Source organism: Pteropus alecto, unplaced genomic scaffold (assembly GCF_000325575.1).
Source record: "Pteropus alecto unplaced genomic scaffold, ASM32557v1 scaffold123, whole genome shotgun sequence".
NCBI classification, from domain to species: Eukaryota; Metazoa; Chordata; class Mammalia; order Chiroptera; family Pteropodidae; genus Pteropus; species Pteropus alecto.
In genome coordinates, this window is record NW_006433950.1 from 2,079,960 (window position 1) to 2,103,402 (window position 23,443).

Genomic DNA, 23,443 nt, shown 5'->3' on the forward strand with positions numbered 1-23,443 from the left:
GATTCACACAGCAACTGTTTACTGTAGATGGCTGCGTCCAAAGGCACCCGAATGCTACCATCTGAAGCTGCCATTCCTGGAGATCAAAGATGGGATGTTTAACACCGAACGGCTCTACTGCCTGAGAGCGGAGTGACCCCTGGCTGGACGGCGAGGCTGCGTTGTTAGAGGCTCCCAGTTTCAGAAGCCCACCCCGGGCTGAGAAGAAACACCTCCCAGATGTCCACACGTGCACGCACGCGCATGAGCACGCAGACATGCACAGACGTGCACACGCAGACGTGCACAGACGTGCACACGCATGCTTGCCTGCCTTGGAACTGCTTACAGATTAGAGATAAACAAACCAAGAGTGGAGGCAGGGAGGGAACGGACACAAACCCGTCAGGCCCCTGCACTGGCAAACGTCGCTATTCCAAAGGAAAAGGCCGAGGGGCACGAGGCAGTCTTCCAAAATCAAGAGAGCATTTTCCCTGTGCACTGTCCCCACTGCAGTCAGCATGTCCAGAAGAAACGCTGACGAGGCTCCAATCACTGGGCGCTCCCTTGACCCGCTGAGCCCTTGACGTGCCAAGGGCTAATGAACCTGCAAAAGGCTCACAGCAAACGAGTGGCAGAGCCAGAACTGAACCCCGATGCCGAGACCCCAGAGCCGAGATGCAGAAACGGCGCACCGGGAGGGACTCAGAGCTGGGCTCAGAGCTGGAGTCTGGGGACCCCTGCTGGACGGAGACCACGGCCCTGAGCCACCTCCCTCACAGGGATGGGGGTGGGATGGAAAGACGAGTCACGTGTGAACGGCGTGCCAGGCTCTGCCTCGGCACTGGGTGTGCAGGCAGGACGAGGTCCTGGCGAGTAGGCAAGGTCCCTGGTCCCACTCTAGTGGGAAAGAAACGCTACGCAGACAAACGCATGAGTGACAAGATGACTAAAATGGCGAGAAGAAAATTAAACAGGAAGACAGAACGGTGACGAGGCCGGGTCCGGGGTCATCAGCCCCCCGCGGGCACCACACGACACTCATACTGTTTGTGCCTCATTGCTTCAACAGAAAGGGGGCCGTGTGGGCGGACGTCCCCAAGCTGTGGAGGCAGCCAGGACCCCTCACCCGGGCCGCTCTCGCTGTGTCACACACGTACTCAGCAAGAGGACACGGCGAGTCCATGAACCCCTGCAGGAAGATATCCCAAAGCCAAGCCAGCAGAACCAAGGCCCCTAAACCAACCTCGAGCTTCTAAAATCTGGGTCAGATGGACAGAAATCTGGGCAACGTCTCAGCTGCAGTTGTCCAAGCCCAGAAGGGACGGGAGAGGCCCCCAGGGCAGCGGGGACAAGGCCAGGACGAGGCCAGGCCTTCCTGGCCCAGCAGGCAATGCTGCATGGAGGCCCCCTCCCTGACGGGGAGCAGGAAGGGAGCAGGGAGGGAGCCGGCCATGTTGATTACCCGCCAGCAGCCAGATTGACTGCAGGCCTCCTTTGCCCACACTGAGCCATTAGCTCGTAATGGCCCCGAAAGCTCCCTCAGCCACAGACCCAGGCCCGAGCGTCAGGCTCCGACACCAAGGATACTAATGACCACCACATCGCCCAAATAAATCATCATCACTCAGAAGGGGCTCCGGCCGGGCCAGCAGCTTCCAGACCTCATTTCGTGAATTTCCCCTTAATCTGCAGCTGCCTGGGCCACGGGGTCCTCGGGCAGGCGCGTCATCGGCACTTCCGAGAGAGGAGACGGGCGGACGTTAATCTGCGCAGCGCCACAGGAGTCCACGTCGGTGGGCATTTGGAGGTTGGCACTAAAGCCCCGTTGGAGATTCCCTCGGGCGCCTTTGATGGCCCAGAGCTGCAGCCGGAGCACCCATGAGAGGCAGCGGCAAAGCCGTTCCAGGACGCACGGCCCCTTCTAGATAGATGCTCCACAAATCAGGGCTCCACGGCCACGGGGCAATGTGGCTCATGGGGCTGAAGGCAGACCGCCTGGGTCTTATCCCCACTCGGACCCCTGCCTGCCGTGGGACCTTAGCCAGGCATCTTTGCCTCTGCGCGCCTCGATTTTCCCATCTGTAAAATGGGAGGACGAGGCTTCCCTCGGGGGTTGATGCGCTGACGGAAAGTGCTTAGGACGGGGCCCGTCGCGTAAGTGCCATGGAACTGTGTGTGATCACTCCCGCCTCTGCCATCTTCATCATGCAAACACTCCGGAAAGTTCTACAGGAAGAGACCTGGTCGACATGGCGACAGGCTCACTGACTCCACCGCAGTCATGTTATGGTTGGAGTGTGGTTCCTGGGAGGGGAACTGATTTGCTCAAAGTCACAACGCACGGGAGGAGGACGGGCTGACGTCCAGGCCCCCTGTCTCCCAGGCTGCAGCTCCTTCTTATAAAAGATGCTCACCCCACAGCCTCCAAAGGCAGCAACCCCTACAAGCAGCATAATCCAGGCAGTGGGGAGCAGGCTTCCGGGGCTTCTCTGAGCCCAGCTGCCCTGGGGTTTCACCCGCAGGCCATGGGACCTAAAGGTGACACTCGGGAACACAGAAGCAGCTGGACAGCATCCTTGCAGCCCGCCTGCCTTCTTGGACGACGCAGGAGTCAGGGTCTCATTCCTGGAGACTCTGAGGGACCCCCCGTCAGACCCTGATCTGCTGCCTTCTCCCCCAGACCCCGACCTGCCATCTTCTCCCCCCTCGGCTGGAGTCCTCAGCTTTGGCCATGGGGGCTTGGGCTAGCACTGCGTCAACGCTGACCCTGGCCATGAGTCTCACATACAGCCGGAGCTTGATTACTGTTTGTGAGGGACTGAATCTTTAGGCCATAACGCTGCCCCGGCCCGGGCTCTCCCAGCTTCCTGTCCTGGACTAGAGATGCCCTGTTCCAATTTTACTCCCTGGAGGCCCCCCAAAAATAATAGAAAGAGGGCCCAGAGTCCAGTTCATCACTGCCTCTGCCAGGAAGCCCTCCCTGACTTCTCGAGGCCGCCTGTTTGAGCCCCCTGAACACTGTTCTCTATAACAACCAATCCCACCAGCCTGCGGCTCACCTAACCTCCCTCACCGCAGGGTCTGATGAGGAATTGTTTGTCGATGCCTCTTCCCTCCAGCAGGGGAACAGGGCTGGGCACTGGAGGTCATCAGAATGAAAAATGCCCAGAACCTCTGCAACCCAGGCTGGGAACCGGGGGTCAGAGGGCAGGAGGGGCTGTGCGGGACCAGGTGGGTCGGGTCTGCAGACCAGGGCGAGCCCAGGGAGGCCCAGGTGGGCCGGTTCCAGCAGAGCCCGCCACTCCGCCTACCACGGGAGCAGAGGCAGGCCCAGCAGCCCCACGTGGGGGCCGGCCGCCCGGGGAAACGAGGCCCCCAGCGGAAGGCTCCGCCGGCCGGGTTTGGACCCAGTTCCTCCTCGGCAGCGGCGCGCTGGCGGCATCCAGGAATCGCTCCTGCCGACTGAAAACCAGGTCAGAGAAACGCGGCTCTCGTTTCCGGCAGGGGTGAGCGTTCCTCCCGGGGAAGGGCTCCACGAAAGCCTCCGAACCGAGCACGCGAGACCGGTGGGAACCATGCCTCATTCCCTCGGTGGCCCCGCGGCTGCCAAAATTACTGACAAACTGACCTACAAAGAGAGTTTCTATTTCGTGAGCAAACCCCAAAGGTTAACGGCGGAGCTGCCGGCGGCAGAAGCTTCCCCAGCAGCGCCCGCACGGGCCCGGGCACCTCCGTCTCATGGAGAAACGTGTCCCACGAATGCCAAGGAGGAAGGGGGAAGGAAGGTTCCAGCACTGGCTGCACGTGAGCATCTGGACATGCAGGAGCCGGCTGTGGTCCCAAAGTTCCGGAGCGCTGCCACGGCTGGAGGCTAGCCGAAGCGACCTCTGGCCGGGCCGCCATGTGGACACGAAATGTGCGGCGTCGCCCAGAGCTATGCAGTGTGCACCTGCACGACCATAACCTGTGGACCCGAGTCCCACGAGATTTCTGCCACACAAAGACTTGCCTCTGCTCAGTGCTGGTTTCGTGGGCGCGTGGCCCGGGCAGTAGCTCAGGCGCCTGGACCGAGAAGGGTCCTGCACTGGGCTTCATGTCCTGCCGTCGCCCATCTTGGAGGTCTTGACTTTCTCACACAGGGCCCCGCATTTTCACTGTGCACAAACTACGGAGCTGGCTCCCCCCCGACACACACACACACACACACACACACACACATCTGAGAGCGCCAGGCCCACGCCCATAGGGTGGCCAAAGGAAGAAAGGGTGAGCGATTAGCAGTGAATTTATCTCTGGATAACGTACACAAAAAAGTAAGAAAACATCCCGCCTCCATCCTTCCTCATCCTCCAGGGCGTCCAGATGTGGGCCACCTGTGAAGCTGGCAGAGGCAGGGACAACAGGACCCCTGGTGGCGGGTGAGGACACGAGGCTGCCGGAAGCCCTCAAGGCTTCCGCCCTGACGCAGGAAGAAGCTTTGGATGGCAAGGAACCCACTGGAGACTAAGGACCCTTGGGTTTTCGCACATTATACCAATGTCTGAGCCGCAGGAAAATCTCCTGGATTTGCGGAGAGGGTGAGTAGCAAAAGCAGGTCACAGAACACACACAGGCGGGCAGGAGACAAGGCCGCCCTCAGCGACCCACTGAACGGGCACCCGGGTCCCTCACCGCTGACCCTCAACCCAGACGTGAAACACCAGTGCCAATGACATTTCCTCAGATCTGCCAAGGACCTGGGACCGAGTGTTCACCTCTTCTAGAAGACGAGCCGAGGTTCACAGAGGTCTGGAGACTGCCCAGCACTGCCCGCCAGGCCAGACCTGGTACACGGCCCTCCTGACTCTGGCGGTGGTGCAAGGCATGAAGACTCATAGCAGCCAAGTGAAATCTTACAGGAAACACCAAGCCCCAAAGCTCAACCCCCACATTCGTGTCCCAGCCTCTGGGCTTCCTCCTGTCTGTGTGGCCCACGGGACCTGCGTGGAACGCCGGGGTGCCTCAGATCGCAGTCTGACCACCAGTGACCCCGTGACCTCGTTTCTAGTCCCCAACAATACTAAAGAGCTAAGTCTCGCTCCGTTTGTGCGCGCACGCTGGGTTTCCGCAGGACCTCGGCCCCGTAAGGGACCTGCCTGCGGTCACAGCCCCGCGGTCCCGTGGTCCTCAAGCCTCAGAATGCTGCGCAGCTGCTGCCCCCGTCCAACCACCAAGGCCGACGAGCCCCCGGCGTCTGCGCCATTGCCGGCGCCCACACCACCGCCCTAACTGGGTCGAAAGCGGGACGCTCTCCCCACGACCACCCCTGGCTCCCCAGCTTCTCCACCTCACCAGTTTCTGGGGGGAAAAAAATCAGAGTAAGAACGAACAGTGGAGAACAAACCCCATGACTGGGTGGAACCAGACGTGAGGTATCCTTAGTTTCAAAACACATTATTTCTGCCTCCGATGCAGCCTGGCTCGATTCGCGGGCCCCAGTGCCCGCCGCGGCCCACTCTTCTCTCTCTTTGCCAAGACACACAGGCCTGGCCCCAGGGCCAAGCCCCAGGCTCCCAAAGTCTCAGCTCCAAGGGTCCCATCAGGCTCCTGGCCCTGTCACCAGCAGGTGAAGTACAGACCAGACTTTCCTGGACTCGTCCGACGGTACAAGTCCGGGGCAGGGGGTGGGGTGGGGTGGGCTCATGACTACACGGATGTCCCGGCCCCTCCCCCAGAAACTCTCAGGCAAGAGGCCAGTATGGGGGCTTCGTCTGTGGAGGGAATTAGTGGGGCGACGAGAAGCAGTGGCACTTGGGCATGTACAGGCCTGGCTGGCATTCACCCCAGCTTCTGGCCATCTGCGTGACCTCGGGCAAGTGTCGGCCCTCTCCGAGCCTCAGCTTCCTGATGAGTACCATGAGACAGATGGCTCAGAAGCTTCTGGCTCTGACCCCTTCTTGGTGTCTGCAGAAGCGCAAGACCCTCTCAGATCCCGTTCCTAACAAGGAGAGAACTCCAGTTCGCCCCTCCCCAAAACAGAACCAAGCCTGCCACACCTCCTTCCATTCCCCAGAGCAGACGCTCTCCAGAAGGGGGCAGAGAGACGGGGGACCGCAGACCCCCACCTGGGAGAATTCAGATTCTTGAAAATAAATGAAGCTTCCTGCTCAGCACCAAGCCTTGAAGCCTGGAGCGGGGGTGAGCTGCCTTCCTGCAGATGCTCACTCATCAATACATTGCCATTCTGGAAAACAGAGTCATTGTCAAGGCCAGCACGGTCGCTGGAGGAAGGCACTGCGGATAGGCAGGTTGACTGACGAGTGTCAGTTTTCAGCTCGCTGCTTAACGCAGGCCGCCAGCTGTGAAACAAAAGACAGACGTGCTCACGACAAAACTTTCCAACTGCCTTGCGCCCGAACTCGAGGGGCGGATTCCCCCACAAGGTGCTTCCTCAACCTCTACCTGGTAATGGGGTGGATGAGAAAAACACCAGCAAAAAGCCAAGCTGGTGTCATTGCACCTGCGTGATGAAGATGAGACGGGGCCTGAACGGCACTGAGCAACGCTCTGGGCCAAGGAGAGGAAGTGGGCTGAGCTCCCAGCCCCCACCCCACGCTGCTGTCCCAGCAGCTAGAAAAGTGTCAGGGACAACCAAGCAGAGAGCATCCAAGTCCTAAACAGAAAAACAACTGCCGAAGGGCGCGTGTGCGTAACCTTCCTGCAGGAAAGTCCCATCTTCTGGGGTCAGAATGAGAGCGATGCAGAATTGGCTTCTACACCAGGAAAGCTCATCCACACGACTTAAAGGGGAGCGTGATGGGGGGACGGGCACAGGAGGGGCCTGGCGTGGCAGGAAGTGATCGGGAGGGAACGAGGCTGGACCAGGAGAAGCTGGCTCAGCGGAAGGGAGCAGCATCGGCCAGGATTCGGTACACACTTCCTGTGGGGTGGTGAGGGACAGGAGGGTCAAAATTATGGCAACGAGCAGGGTTGACGTGCAAATGTATGAACAACGAACGGGAGCACCCGGGACCTCATCGACCTGCGCTGCCCCTGGCTGGAGCCTGGCGGTCCCTGGCGGACCGCGGGGTTTCCTCTGGCTGGATCTGGGGGAGGACCAAGAGTCGGGGCACAGGGAATGGATGTGCGGACAGGGGGCTCAGGGCAGAAAGTCTTGGCCAGTAGGGAGCTATTTCCATATTTTAACAAACAGCACAGCAGTGCCAGCACGTGCCGGCGAAACGTCAGCCCTCTGCCGAGCGCCCCGAGATGGGCGAGGCCGGGACGGGGAACGCGTCCGACTCCGTTTTCATTCATCTGTTCATTCATTTTGAAGAGCGCTGTTCCTGCCACCCCGGGGACCAGGGTCCCCAAGCCGCCCAGCACAGAAGCGGAGAGTGTGCAGACGCTGCTGAGGCCCTTCGAGCCCGAGCCAGGCCCACGTGGTGCAGGCCGCCAACAGGGCACCCGGAGGAAGAGCTGGACGGCCCCAGGAGCAGGAGGTGAAGCCAGACTCCGAAACTGGATTCTGAGCCCGATGCTGCAGAGAAAAGCCCCAAAATGTTCTACAATGAGACACCACATCTTTTTTTTTTTTTTTTTTTGGTAAAACGGATCTTGAAGGCACGTGCCAAGATAGCTGAAGCCCTTCACACAGGCAACAACTGAGGGGTGAGTGTGTGAGTGCGCACACGCGTGCGTGTGTGTGTGCACGTGTGTGTGCGCGTGCCCATGTGTTTAAGGAGGCTGTCCTTATTAGAAAACCTTCATGAAAACCTCACTCGCTCGGTCAGGTGTTTTTACAGCTCCGATACACACAAAAGATGCCCTTGTGGCTCCCTGCAGCCCTGTGTGGGGCGAACAGGCCACAGAATTCAAGTACATGGGCAAAGGAAGGTAAACTGGGCCCAGCACGGACCAAGGACCTCACCTCCAGCATCTTTCAAGGATTCACGTGACCAGCAGAAACTGAGGCGGTGGGCCCTTTACAGTGCACACGGACATTGGATGAGACTCCAACCCTAACCTAGACTCTGGGGGCGGATTTTCAAATCCCCCGGGGCTGCTGGAAGCCAGGTTTGTGCTGTAGTTTATTGCATTTCCACCAGCCCCTGAAACTTTAAAAGCAGTCCACAGAATCCTCTTCCCAGAAAGAAAGGGTCGGGAGGGAGGACTGTATCAGTTGTGGAAAAGAAAGATAATTCTGCTTCCTATTAGGTCCATAATTAACTCACGCATTCAACTGCTGGGTCCGAAAATATGTGCGTGTTGACAATTTGCAGTTAAAGCGTTGAAAACAATCTGTCACGTTTTTATTTGCTTCGCCATCCCGGAAACATCACCACTTTCCGACATGCACCCGAGTGCCACGATTCCACAGCAGCTTCCTGAGACCCCACCCACAGCAATGAGGGAGGGGACTTAGGATGCCCGGTAGGAAAAGTGGTGTCCGAGGAAGCCCAGTAGGGAGCTGGGACCTTCGTATTTGCTGGGCAGGAACACGGCCCCACCCCACAGTGTCAGCAGAGACATCTGAGGAGCCTGGACTTCCGCCGCCACCCAGCAGTGGCAAGGTGTCCCTGCCCATCCTCCCACTAATCAGCGCGGTATCAATGGAGACCTACTGGGAGACATACCTGGAATTCTTCCCACTTCGGTCAAAAATTATTTGTGCCACCAACAACCAGGAAGACCTCGAGCTGACTGGAAGGAGACAACCTGCATATGCCCAAACTGAGATGACGGAGATGTTCGAATTCTCTGCCAAAAAATCTAAAGGAACCTTCGTAAAATACTTCAACAAGTATGAACTCCTTTGACGCAAACAGAAAAATAGAAAGTCTCAGCAAAGAAATAGTTTTGGCAAAGAGACGGAAGATTTAAAGAAACACAAAACAAATTTTAGAAATAAAAAACAGTAAATAAAAAATTTTAAAGCTCAATGGGGGGCTTAACATCAGAAGGGAGAAGACAGAGGAAAGTATCAGTGAACTGGAAGACAGAACACTAAAAATTACCGAGAACAAAAGAGAACAGATATATTAAAAGAGAGGGGGGAAAAAAAGAAAACCTAAATGAAATTCTTAAAAGTGTCCAAGTAACCGACAGGAGCGTAGAGAAAACAGAAATGTAATACAGAGAGAATGACTAGAAAACAAAATATAAAATGGCAGACTTAAGCCCTAACCTACCATTAATTACATTAAATATAAATGGTCTAAATATATACATTAAAAGACAGAGATGGGCAGAACTGGGGCTTCGGGATGACCTATCTATATTCGATCTATAAGATACTCCCTTAAAATGTAATGACATAGACAGGTGGAAATTAAAAGGATGAAATAAGTACAGCTTGCAAACATTAATCAAAAGAAAGCAAAAGACTGCGTTAATATTAAATAAAGCGAGCTTCAGAGTAAAAAAAAATTACCAGAGACAGAGAGGGACATAACATGATGAAAAGGAGTCATCTACCAAGAAAACATAATGACCTTAAACGAGCATGTGCAAATAAGAGAGCTGCGAAATGCGGGAAGCAAAAGCTAACGGAAACGAAAGGAGAAATAAACATCCGCAATTACGGCAGAACGTTCAAGCCTCTCGCTCAGTGACTGACAGAGCAACTGAACGGAAAATCGACAAGGATACAAAAGAATTCAGCACCATCGACGAACAAGATCTAATTGAACACATCGCCCCGAAACGGCAGAATACATATTCTTTTCAATTGTCCAGAGAACATATGCCAATACGGATTATACCAGGAATCATAAAACAAATCTCAACAAAGTTAGAACAACTGAAGACATACACAGCATTTTCTCCAATCACAATGGCGTATAACTAGAAATTAATAACAGAAAGATAACAGGAAAGCTTCTAAACACTTGGAAACCAAATACCCTTAAGCTCAATGGAAATATTTTATAAAATACATTGGACTAAATAAAAATAAAACTACAGTCTATCGAAATTTGTGAACACAGTGCAATCAATGCTGAGGGGAATTTAGAGCACTAAATGCATATATGAGAAAAGAGAAAAAGTCTCAAATCTGTAAATAAGCTTTCGTCTCAGAGACCTAGAAAAACAATAGCAAGATAAACCCAAAGCAAATGGAAGGGAGGAGAAAATAAAGAGCAGAAATCATTAACTTGAAAACAGAAAACCAATCCTGAAAACCAATTTTTAAGACGGGTTCTTGAAAAAGATCAATAAAATTGACAAATCTCTAATAAGACTGTCAAAAAACACAGGAGAGATGATACAAATTTCCAATATCTGGAATGAACCTGAGGCTATCACTACAGATGCTACAGACATCAAAGGTACTAAGAGAAGACTTCTATACAACGCTACACACACTGACAAATTAGACCAAACAAACCGGTTCCTCAAAAACGCAAACTACCACGGCGCAACCAACGCGAAATAGATCATTTGAACAGCCCTATAACTATCAAGGAAATGGAACTCAATTCAAAGTTCCCTAAAAGGAAGTCTCCGGACCCAGGCTATTTCACCGGAGAATTCTAACGAACGTTTAGAGAAGAATCCACACCAATTCCACATAATTTCTTTCAGAAAGTAGAAGAGGAAGACCACTTCTCGATGTACTTTATGAAGCTAATATTGCCCTTTACCAAAACCAAGCAGACAGGACAAAAAATAAATAAATGTAGATCAATATCCCTCATAAATACAAACGAAATGTCTAACAAAATATTAGCAAAAAGAATTCAGCTATATATAAAAAGGATGCAAGGCTATTTCAATATTTGAAAATCAACCAATAAAAGTCACTATTATTAATAGACTAAAGGGAAAAAGCAGAAGGTAACATAAGTAGATGCAGTAAAAACAATTTTTTTGACAAACTCCAAAACTTATTCATGATAAAAAAAAAAAAAAGTTTAGAAAATTAGAAATTGAGGGAAAATTCCTCAACTTGATAAAGAGTATCTACAAAAAAAACTACACCTGTTATTATACGTCATGGTAAGAGACTGAATGCTTCCCACTACGTTCAGACACAAAGGCAGAGGGCCAGTTTTCCTCCTCCAGGAAGCCCTCAGCAGCACCCTCTGGGCTGGCACGGGAGGACATGCGGGATGTAGGCTTAGCATGGCCACAGAGGGGCTCAGTTTGTTCTCTCTAAATAAGGGCTTTCATTACCATCATCATGATCTTTATTATTATGTTTAATCAGTCCCTGCCTCAGGAACTATTTATAATATTATTAACGATATGAATATTACCACTTACTGAGAACATATATGTGCCAGGTAGTGTGCTGGGTACTTTTCATTTATCTTAACTCATTTAATCTTCCAAGCAGCCCCCAAAAGGTAGGGGTGGTGACCCTCTGCCGTTTGTGCTGCCCTCTCCTGGTGGAAAATATTTACCCTCTTTCTTTGCAAGAGTACCCTCCCCCTCCCGTTGCTGGGGGAGGGGTGCTGGCATTGACCCACCCAGCATCCAGGCAGGGCAGCTGGTACCAGCCTGACCAGTCAGCCTGGTGGTCCACCTCTCCGGCCACAGAGATCGGCCCATGGGCAACTTTAGGGCCCTCTGGAGGCCTTTTCTGCTGACGAAGGAGCACATGCCCCTCTCTGCTGGGGCTGCTGAGCTGAGTGGGGAGCCGCTGGCTGTCATCTGGCACCAGGGGAGCCCGCCTGGGAATGAAGGCGACAAAGAGGAGCCGAGCTGAGAGACAGGAGGGCAAGCCTGGTGATGACTGTGTTGGAACTCCTGGATCCAGCCGCACCTGAAGCCTGCCGCCCAACGGATCCCCAGACCTTTCAGTAATACGAGCCAACAATCCTTATCTGTGCTTCAGCGAGCGTGCGCTGGGCCTCAGACTTGCCTGCCTCAATCGCTAGGTGCTATTAAGACGGGGAGTTACACGGAGGAGGAGCCGAAGCACACGGAGGCCGCGTGACTCAGCCGCGAAGTGACGCAGCTCCGCTGGGCGTGCTCTTAACCGCCGTTTCGCTGCAGGGCCTCACACCTGTCGTGTGAGCGCGCGTGCGTGGACGTGGCCTCTCTCACTGACACGCACGCCGACGGTCTATCAAGCAAACGGTGCTTAATGAAGATGTACTGGTTACGCAGAAGTCGATAACTTCCGAGAGGAGCCTCTGTTTAGAAGAGTCCCATCCATCAGTGCCTTAGCTTGTCGCTCCAGCTCAGGCTCAGGACCTGTGTGTCTCTGGGGAATCACATCTCTTCACCACCACCCCCACCGCCCCCCAGTTTCCCAGGTAGCTGAGCCGGAAACCACACCGGTAGGGTACCTGTGAGGCTGGTCCCCTAGTGAGGGACACCCTGACACCTTTGGGGGAGGGGTCTGCAGTCAGGAGAGGCCTCCCACTCCCTCCCCACCGGGCCGCAGGGCCTCACGGGAGAGGGAGGCCCAGCCAGGCGTCCCCAGCCCAGTGGGAGGCCCTGACATCTGCGAGGAGGGCAGGGCAGGGCAGGGCAGGCCAAGCCCTGGGGCCCTTGTTTCCTGCCGTCAAGGCCAGAAGCAGAAGTGAGGGAAACCGCTCACGTGTCGGCTGCTCCCAAGCAGCCAAACCACCACGAAGGGTGTTTGACAAAGTCGACATGACAGCACGGGCCGCCAAGCCCTCGGTGACAAGGCGGGGGCGGGCTGTGCCCGTGGGCTGCCCGCCCCCCACGATGGTGCCAGGACAAGTTCCACCGCCCCTCCTTGCCCTCCTTCCTCCTCTCTCCTTAGAAACCCACCCCGCTCTCTCCCGCCAGCAAGCTTCCTCTGCCCACCCCCTTCCCAGCCTGGAACCTGGCAAGTCCCGTCTACACTGGCCTCCACGCGTTCCTCCATCTGAGTCTGCGGCCCCCACTCATGCCCGGGGCAGTCCGGCAGACCCTCGTCGGCCTCCCTCCCTCCCACGGGCCTCTGTGGCTGTTTGCACTGCCACCAGAGCACTTTGCTACTTGGCTGCTCCTGCCCCCGCTCCTCCCATGGCCTTCGCCTTCTACGCTGATGCGTCCAGCCCCTTCTCCCGCCCAGGCCTTTCTCCTGAGCTCCCTGCCCACGTGGCCGACGGCCGGCCAACCACCAGCACTCAGATCACCGTGGGCATCTCACGCAAGGCCAAACCATCAACAAACTCAGAGTCACCAGGTGTGGCGAGCCTCCAGGTGCAGGAGTGAGGAGGATCCCAGGCTCTGGAATCACAAAGCCCGAGTTCAGTCTTCCCTTTGACATTGGACAAGCCCCCTCGATTCCCCGAGGGTGAAATGGGGATATAACAGTGCCCCCCGGGAGCGGCGTGGGGGTCAGTGGACTAACCCGTGCAGACACCGACAGCGGGTACTCAGCAGCCTCCCTAATGTCACCGAACGCTGTCTCAGCATCATCTCCTTTGACGGCCCCCAAAAGCTCTTCTTCGGGTGTGACATCATCTACCTGTCACCAGAGACCTCGGAGCAGTTCCTAACCTCCCCAATTCCCATAGCCACTCAATCCCCACATCCCGCCGGTTCTGCCTCTTAAACGTTTCTCTCCCAGCCAATGCCCCATCGTCTCTCGCCTACTTGGCCACGGTCCCTTCTGCGACCCTCCCACCTCCTGCCTCCCAATTTATTCTGTAGCGATACTGAAGTGTCCCCACATACCACAGGGGCCTCTTCAGGAAGTGGCCTCCGCTATCTTCTCTGCCTGAGAAGCCCCTCCCACCTGACTGCCCATCTTCCAAGACCTGATCAGGTATGACCTCCTCCAGGAAGCTCTCCTGGAGTGCCCCGGCTGGCCAACGTGCCTATCCCGCGGACTTGCCTGTCTTAGACTTGCGACATTACAGTGACCTCATCCTTGGAGGTGAAGGGTCTCCCCGGCTGGACTAGAGGCTCCTCACCAAAGACCTCACGTGTGTCTACCGAACTGAGCTTACTGCTGGAGGGGACCCCACCTACAGAGGCCTTCCCTTTCCTAAAAAAAGAAAGGAAGAAATCTATGAAAATGAAAAAACGTCCACTGTTTTAAAATCCAGACTGACGGAGCGTCCGTAGATCAAAGGGCTTGATCGACTGCTCCTTAAACTGGCCGGTGAGGCTCCACGTCAGGGAAGCTGAGTCCTGCCCCATGGGGACTGTTATGGGGAGGACTATGCCCTACTCGGGGATTTCAGGGAAAAATAAAAAGAATAAAAAAGAATCGGATTATAGGCTCTCCGAAGAAGCTCGTTATTCTGACAGGGCAGTTCCAGAACTTGAAACATGATCTCTGTGGGGAGAGGGACACGTTTTTATCACGCATTATGGCTCGACAGATGTTCTGGGTCTGGCCGTAACCTGAATCAAAAGCGCCGGGAAAGGGCCGAGCGTGCGGGCAGGCAAAGCAGACCGGGCCCGTCTCCTCTCCTTTCCACGTGCTTTCCCGTCCAGCGCATGTGACGGCTTCTGCACTTCCCCGATGCCAGCGGAGACGCTGATTCGCTCACGAGTCCTCCCTTCCCCTTCAAAACGAAGGTCCTGGGTATGCAGACAGCCACAGAAAGAGGGGGTGCCGGTCTGCAGCGGGGGCTTCCACCGTGTCCCCAGGACGTGCTCCTTAAAGACCCAGAAGGCAGAAACTCTCCCCAGCCTCTCTCTCTCACACAGACACACACAGAGGGACACGGACACACAAAGACAACACACACAGAGGGACATGGACACACAAACACAACACACACACAGAGGGACACACAGACACACACAGAGGGACACATGGACACACACAGAAGGACACACGGACACACACACACACACACACACACACACACACACACACACACACACCCGAGCAAGCCCTTTCCCTCCAGCAGACCGTCCTGCCACAGAGAGAGGAGGGCAGACGAGGACCACGGACACACAAACACACACAGAGAGACACACGGACACGGACACACACACACACACACCCCCGAGCAAGCCCTTTCCCTCCGCAGACCCTCCTGCCACAGAGAGAGGAGGGCAGACGAGGACCACCTTCCCCGCATGGGGGTGCTCTAAAGGCCCGAGTGGGAGATCAGAGGCGGATCTAGGCGCCCCCATTTCCCCGCCATCGACAGCGAGGCCCAGCTCTTCAGAGGCACCCAGGGAACGGGCCCGACGTGACCAAGGAAATAACGTCGTCAGAATGACTGGTGCCCCACGGGGCCGGGCCTGGCTCTGGCCTGGCTGCCTGCCAGAGAGGCTCCCGCCACTTTCCAAGGACACAGAGGGCAAGCATTCCTGACAAGGTTCTCCCAGGACTGTCCCTTCCCAGGCCTGACCCCCCTCGGGGCTCGCCCTAGGGGCCCGTGGAGCCGAGTGAGGACGCCAGGGCCCAGAGGCTGTGTCACTCCCCTGGGGCCAGCCTGGATCATAGCGAGTTCATTATTTCAAGGACAAGTTCTCAGACCCTGTACCCAGCCGCCCGCCCGACAGGGTCCGCCCGCAGAGATGACCGCAGCGGCTGAGGAGCGGGCAGGCCTCCCCGGGGAGCTTGGCCCTCTCGGGCCCCAAGGCCCCACGTGTCCCAACAGGGCTGTGCAGGCCTTGTACACACGTGGGGACACACGTGGGGACACACGTGGCAACACACGTGGGCAGGCACTCCTCTCCCAGCCAGTGGAGGGGGGCCCTTCCTCTGGGCCAGGCCCCCACAAAGCCTTCCGTCAGTTCTTGCTCAGTGGGCCTCACGAAGCCCAAGGCAGGGGGCCATCCCCCCCTGCCTGTGGGGTGCGCTGGGGCAGTGGGAGGCTGAGGGAAGGGGGCAGTGGGCCATGGGGAAGGGGCGCTGGGTGGAGCCAGGCAGCAGAGGCGCAGATTGCTCCAAGTCTCGGTGTGCCGGCAGGGGGAGGGGGCGTCTAAAACCCTTTCAAAAGCCGGGGGAGGGAGGATTTCAAAAGAGACCCCCCACCCCGCCGCAAAGGTTCCGAAGACCCCTGCCTTCCGCTCCGCTCCCCACCGCTCCCTAGCCAGCAGCAGCCAGGACAGGGGTGCCGAGCAATGTTTCCAAGGAGACGTGTCCCTGAGCCACCCTAACTCCTGGGTCTGGAGGCCGCCAAGCCACGAAGAGGCCCCCCGCTATAAAGAGGCCAGTTTGGCGTTCCCGGGGGAGGTCTCCAGCAGCCTGGGACCCCGGGGGGGCCTGCCTCAGACCCCCACTGCCCTGAGTTTATGAGAGGCCACCATGCTGAACAGTGCTACTCCACCAGCCGAGTCCCTCTGGTGCCACTAAAGGGACTTTTACCCCCGCCAGCTCCATGCAGCCACTCCGGGCTCGGGCCATTTAGCAGGGGAAGCTCTCCACAGGGACCCTGGGCCCCAACAGTTTAACTACGGAAACTGCAGAGCCACCCCCTCCCCGGGCTCCAGTGTCCCGCTGTCTTCCATTCACAGCTCCCCACTGTCACCCCTGCCACCTTCCCGAAGCCACCAGGGCCAAGGAGGCACACAGTACGAGCCCAGCACAGTTTATCGGCGCCCTCCTCTCTTCTCCCCGGCCTCTGGACCGGACCAGGCGGCTCCCTGTTCTCTTCCCATCACCCCCCATCAACGCTGCAGCCAGACTGGGCTCCATGAAGCACACGGTGTGTGCAGGACACACCTGCTCCCAAACCTTCCATGGCTGCCTAGTGCGTAAGCCCAAGAGTGCACACTCAGGTACCCAGAGGGAGCGGGCTGGGGGCACAAAGCATCCCCCTAAAACACCGCAGGGACTGGTGGGGACTGTGGTCTTGGGCACACGTACTCCAGAGTCGCCATCGCTGTGCCATGTGGGGTCCCCCCCACCGCAGGCCCTGGCCGGGGAGCCACACATGGTGGAGAGAGCTGGGCTTTGACTGAGATCCTGGCTCTGCTCCTTCCCGGCTGGAAGGACTTGGGTCACTGGTGAAACACCCTCTATGAGATGGAGAACTGGCACCTGTGCCAGGTGTCTGCGTGGTGGGCTCAGTACGGGGCAGCCGCCAGCATCTTCACCTGGTGCGACCTCCCTTCGCTGCACAGGGCGTGTCCTTGGTGCCTTCTCTGGGATGCTGTAAGGCCTCTGAGCGCAGGGCCTGTGTCCCCTTAGCCCGCTAACACCCGCGGAGACCACCCCAGCTCTCCACATACAGCAGGTGCTCGGTCGGTGCTCTCTGGTAAATATTGCTGACGAGGCCAAGGAGAGCGGGCAGGTGGGGAGGGCAGGCCAGAGGGAGGAGGTCTCCAGCCCACGCCTGTGGCCATGCACCAAAGGCCTACACCATGAGACTTTCTGCAGCTGTGCAAATGTCTCACCTGGACCACCCGCTCCTTGCTGCCTGCTCCAGGCCTCCAGCTCCCACGTGGCCAGGGACCCGGGCCAGCCGAGAGCACTGCAGAGCAGGCGTGGGCGAGGGGCCCTGTCCGGCCACCAGACAGGACTCCTTCCCCTCCACTCATCAAACCCCCTGCTGCGTCTCCCACTACTCTGGGTGGGAGTGGCTTTTCGCCCGAGGACACGCAGCTTCTAAGCTCTGTAGAGAAGGGGAGACGGAAGAGGGAGGGCAGGGGGAGAAACACCTCTGAAATCGCTGTGGTCCAATTAGCCGGCGTCCGCCCTCCCTGCTTACAAACCGGAGCTCACATTAACACCTGCTACAGAAGCGAGCATTTCTAGACATCTCCATCTTCACCTCCTTGACACGCTGCCTGAAAGCCCGCTCGGCAGCCGCTGACTGATGGGTAGTTACCTTCTACGTCAGCAGGAGGCTTTCAAACAGAAGAAATTAAAAAGTCACCAGGCTCCCTGTCAGGCCAAACTCCCAGGGCCCTAACCGGGCCCCTCGTGTCCCCTCGCCCCTGGGCAAGCCCCACCATGCACACAGGCGGGGTCAGCGCCTTTGTGAGTCACTAGGCTGCTGGAGACGCAAACCCCTGAGCCTGGCGACATTCCAGCAAGGTGCGGATGAGGGACCATACGCACCCTGAGTAAAACTACACTCAAAAAAGGCCTCTGTGTAAAGTGTGGGTGGTGGCACTGACTGGAGCCACTCACACAGTGCTGGGGGCATAATGCCACACAACCACTTTGGAAATTTATGAGTCAGGACCTCCTGGAAGTGGACAGCCTCCGATCCACCGCTCCAGCCCCAGAGACATCTCACGTAGAACTGAACGCGCGTCCGCCAAAGAAGCTGATGAGAACGTGCATAGCAGGACGGAAACGACCCACGTGCCCATCAAGAGCGGGGCAGATAAACGGTGATGTGTTTGCACAACAGAAGATTATACACCAGTGAAAAGGAACAGTGTCCAACCACAGGCACGTACGTGAATGAGCAAAGGACGCCAGACACGAGTGAGCGGAAACCGCGTGATCTCGTTTAGCCCGGAATGGGCGACAGCAGCCTGTGCTGTCAGATGTCGTGATGGTGATGACCCTTCGTCTGTGGGGGGAGGGGCCGGAAGGGGGGTTCTGGGGTGCAGGAACGGTCGGCTTCTTCAGCTGGGCATTAGATATACAGGTGTGCTTGGTTCGTGAGAACTCACCGGCGGTGCCTATACCTCGATGGATTTTTTTTCCGATGGATGCACTCGAGGGTTTTGTGCAACGGTACCGGTTGGCAGGGCTGTTGCTAAGACTATGACGAAGAGATCACGAGGAAGAAGAGTGGGGAGGAAGCAAGAGTCAGGATGCTCGACACGGCCTGACGCCCCACTTCTCAGAAGACAGGGTCCTGAAGAAGGTGATCGCACCGAAGACCAGGATTCCGGAAGCTCCCACGGTCCCCTCTGCCACCTCCACCCCACCCCCCAGGCCAGCCCTGTGCTCGACGGAAATCCAGCTGTGCCATCTCTCACGGGGAGGTCACCCCGCTGCCAGCCCGACCACGCCCATCCACGGAAGGCAAGGAAGACCTCGCGGCCTCCTCCCTCCACACCTCTGGCCCTGTGGGGGGCACCATGGGACGCGGAAAGCTCCCCTTCTGGAAAGACAGAATTTTCCAAAGTCCAAAGCCACATGCAAGAGGGAGAGGAGAAGTCGTGTAATAACGTTTAAGTGTTCTGTCTGGACAACGTGCCTGAGGAATTCAGCACGTTTAGCGGGCAAATGTGAGCAGTTAAATCTATTCAGTGTCACGACATACAAAATTGAAGCATAGTTGTCCCCACGTGCTTGACAACTGGAAAGCGCTTCACCTCAGGAATGGAGGGAGATCTACACTGGGAAGCGGAAGAGGCTGTCGAAAGTTTGCTTGTGATGTTAGTGGAGCCGCAACGGGAGGCTGGGATGGAGAAAGTGCTCCGACTCTGACCCCTTCGCTGCCACCTAAACCACGTCCGAAACAGCCGACGACCCCTACAAGCCAGTGACACCAAGACCGGACCGCAGACTCTAAACCCGACACACCGCCCGCCCCGGCACAGCGGGGACAAACGCGTTCTTACCGATCATGTGGTTGGCAACGTGGATTTGGATCTCTCGCTCATTCTCGAAGGTCATCTGGCACTTGATGCACTGGTACGTCTTTTTCTATTTGGAAACCAAAAATATATATATATATATTAGACAGTCAGGAAGAAAAAAGGAGCAGAAAGCAATAGCTCCCAGAGGTCCTGGCTCCAGACTTCCCAGAGTGGCTCTGGTCCCCTGCCAGGTCTCCCCAGGCCACTCTCTTCCTACCTGCTTTCGAATCCAGCTCTCTCGCCTGGGGAAAGATGGGGCGGGGGGTCAGGCTACATTCCAAAGGAGCTTTTCCTGCTAGGCCTGGGGAACGTGCTCCACCCGAGGTGCGGGCACACAGCAGAACCACAGAAAGGAAGCTGAGGGAGGCCGCCCTGCTCAAGTGTGCTCAAACCCACCCTCTGTCTACCCATCCATCTGCGTGCGCGCGCGCGCACACACACACACACACACACACTCCCCTACCCCTACTCATCCATCCATCCATCCATCCCCCTGCCTATACAGTCAGCCCATCCATCTACACACACACACACACACACACACACGCACACCTACTCATCCATCCATCCATCCATCCCCCTGCCTATACAGTCAGCCCATCCATCTACACACACACACACACACACACACACGCACACCTACTCATCCATCCATCCATCCATCCCCCTGCCTATACAGTCAGCCCATCCATCTACACACACACACACACACACACACACGCACACCTACTCATCCATCCATCCATCCATCCCCCTGCCTATACAGTCAGCCCATCCATCTACACACACACACACACACACACACACACCCCTACTCATCCATCCATCCATCCATCCACCTGCCTATACAGTCAGCCCATCCAACCACACACACACACACACGCATGCATGCACACCTACTCATCCATCCATCCACCTGCCTATATAGTCAGCCCATCCATCTACACACACACACACACACACACACAAACACACCCCTACTCATCCATCCATCTATCCACCCACCTATCTATACAGTCAGCCCATCCATCCACACACACACATACACACACACACGCACACCTACTCATCCATCCATCCATCCATCTACCTATACTGTCTACCCATCCACCCACCTACACAGGCATGTACACACACAAGGACACACACACAGATGTCCAAGCGTGCAAGCATGTGCATGTAAGCCCCACGCTAATCCCCCCGACTCACCAGACACACGTAAGACCCTCATGGACATAGCGCCAAGCCCCACACAACAACAGGTATACAGGTGCAACCCTCAGAGGAGTGGAGATGACCTTGGGGTCACACGTTCACGTGGGCTGACATGTCCAGTCTCATCCCCCGAGGCGCACACACACTTTCAACTGCCTCAGTGGAAACCGATGGCCACATCCATCACACCCAACGTGCCCACGGATGCACAAGCAGCTTCTGACACAAGCGTGTGCACAGCCCTACGCTCATATGCACCCTGTGTACACATGACTCCTAAGTGTACACATGTGCTCTCACACACACTTGCACACACACAAGTTCACCACACCAAAACTCATTAAGGCGCGTGTGTACCCAGATGGCCCGCACACAGGCGGCCCCTGTGGTCTTGCATGTGAGGCCGGGGTGCCCGTGTCCAGGGCAGAGGGCAGCGGGCAGGGTTGCGCGGTCCCTCAGGCTGGTGGATCATGGGTATGGGGACAGGGAGGTGAGGACTCTCACTCGCTTGCCCTTGACCTTCCCCTCTGCCCCCCTCCTGCTGCAACCTGGCCGGCCCACCCCGTTCTCACCTCAACACCTCCTCTTGGTCTGTCTCTCCACCCGCATCCCCTAGAGACTCCCCTCCTCCTCTAGGGCTTCAGTCCCCGCTAGGAGACACAATCACATATAGAACTTGGCATTCAAAGCACCTCCTCTGCCATAAGCCACTTCCCTGGGGCCCAGCCCAGGAACACCAAAGCTGAGCCCTAGGGCCTGAGGCCAGGGCTGCCTCCCAGAGCCGGCCCTGTGCCGCCTCAGAGGGGGCCCCAGGAGGAGAGAGAGCGTGGAGGCAGGTCGAGAGGGCGGGGGGGGAAAGACAGCCATAGCTGCTGAATTTCCATTATCAAGATCAGAGCTCGCATTTACTGAGCACCTACTACGTGCAAGCACCGTTTATTCTGAACACTCACGATCACTCTGCGAGCTCCACTGCAGGGAACGAGAAAGTGGAGTTTCGAGAGGCTAAAGTCCTTGGTCAAAGCCCTGTGCTGATGAGCAGGGGACCCGGGATTCGAGGCCTGGCAGGCTCCCTCCGGAGCCCACCGTCTGAGCTGCCATCCTCGGCTCCACACCCCAGGTCACCCTGGACGGTGCTGGCCTGGATGACAGAAAGCTAGTGTGACCTGGACAAGCCCTCTCACCTGGCCGTCTGTGAGACTGAGTGTGAGAGCACCCACTCTGCCCCACCTGGCAGGGGAGGCTCTCGAGGGCCCGGTGAGGACCAGGGTCTGCCCAAGCCAGCCTGGTGTTGGGGTGATGTTGTTATTGCCCGTAAACAGAGGGGGAGGCGGAAACCTTAATGCTTCATGCTCCAGCCGACAGCAGTCTCGGCCCCACGGGAACCCAGTCCTCCGAGAGCTGGTTGCTATGGATACACTCCCGAGGGTCCCAGCCTGCCAGCCCCCAAGCCCCCATGCAGTCCCCAGAGTCTACTCTTACATGCGTGCATCCGGGGGGAGGGCGGGGTGGGCTCACAGACAGCTGGGCCCCTGCCCCCAGGCGTGCCCAGGCAGGGGACAAGGCTCCAGAGGCTGTGCCTTCACTGGGGAGGTGCCCAGGCTTTGTCTAGCTCCTTTCTGCAAATAGCCCACCTGCCCAGGCCTCTAGATGTGATTGTCAGCGCGCCTCCTCTCCCACAGGCCCGGGACAGGGAGAGGAAGGCCTGTCGGGCACCAGAAAACAGGCTGCTTGGGTGTGAAGCCCTCACACCGCTGTGCACCCTGAGGTGCCAGGCTCCACCTTCCTGACACCGGATCCTCTCAACAGAGGTCATGGCAAAGCTCCCAGGTTGTTGCCATAGAAACAATACAAGAGCCGGTGCCCACCCAGTGGAGGGTTTAGAAAGTAGTACTTGATGCGGGATCCAGAGCAGACTGGGGAACCCCGTGGCCATCAGGAACCCCAGTGCGGTGGTGGGCTGTACCGGAGAGGTAGGGATGGGGCTGGGGTACACCTGAGCACGGGGGTGACCGCCCTGGACCCCACCCCACGGGCCTCTCCCCTCTCACTAGCAAGCTGGGCTCCAGAGGTGCTGCGTAGAGTGCTGGTTGAGAGATCCAGCTGCGGCACCGCACACTGCCTGGGTTCGAATCTCTCGAAAGCCGGGCACTCATGGCCCACTGTTCTGAGCCTGCGTTTCTCACTAGTAAAGTGGGTGTTGTGAGGATTATATAGTGTTTGGACAGCCTCATGCCTTGATAAACATGAGCCATGATTATAAATGGGGAAGTGACAAGTGACGTTTACTACATGCTTTTAATCCTCAGAGCAAAACGCTGAGGTCGGCACAGGAATCAGTCACAATATTTAACCATCGACGAGGAACGGGTACTAACCAACCACGGCAGAGGCTGACACAAAACCAGAATGGCCCCTGTGTCTCCCCGGCGATGCCAGCTTTGGAGACGGACACGGCCGCCGTTACCGTCACCATCACCCTCTGGCTTGACAGGCGAGGACAGAGGCCCAGAGAGTTCAAATCACAGGTGGGTACTGGGAGAGGGAGGTTTTAATGCCGGAGAAGGAGGTCCTGGAGGTCAGACCACCTGACTCCAGGACCCAAATGCTCCCAAGGCCACCCATTCTGGCCAGCCAGCAAGCCGAGGCTGGGGGGACAGAGCTGGGCCGCACTGCTCTGGCAGGGACCCCTGCTCAGGACCGCTGTAGGGTGCCCCTTCCCCTGTGGCGCCCCCTCATTCTCTCACTCACTCGCCCCCTCTGATCTCGCAGTGAAAGCCCTCGGCAAACAGCTCTGTCTCCCAGCAGGCGTCTGTGGCAGACAGGAGCCCTCCAGGGA

At 56.9% G+C, this 23,443-nt stretch overlaps 1 protein-coding gene across 1 annotated transcript in view; it reads right to left on the reverse strand.

The window, feature by feature from the left end:
* ZNF423 (zinc finger protein 423) overlaps positions 1-23,443 on the reverse strand; it is a 248,888-nt gene that overhangs the window by 96,974 nt on the left and 128,471 nt on the right. Inside the window, exon 4 of the mRNA XM_006908744.3 lies at positions 19,372-19,456. Coding sequence (XP_006908806.1) covers positions 19,372-19,456 — 85 coding nt within the window. The remainder of the gene's footprint in view (positions 1-19,371; positions 19,457-23,443) is intronic.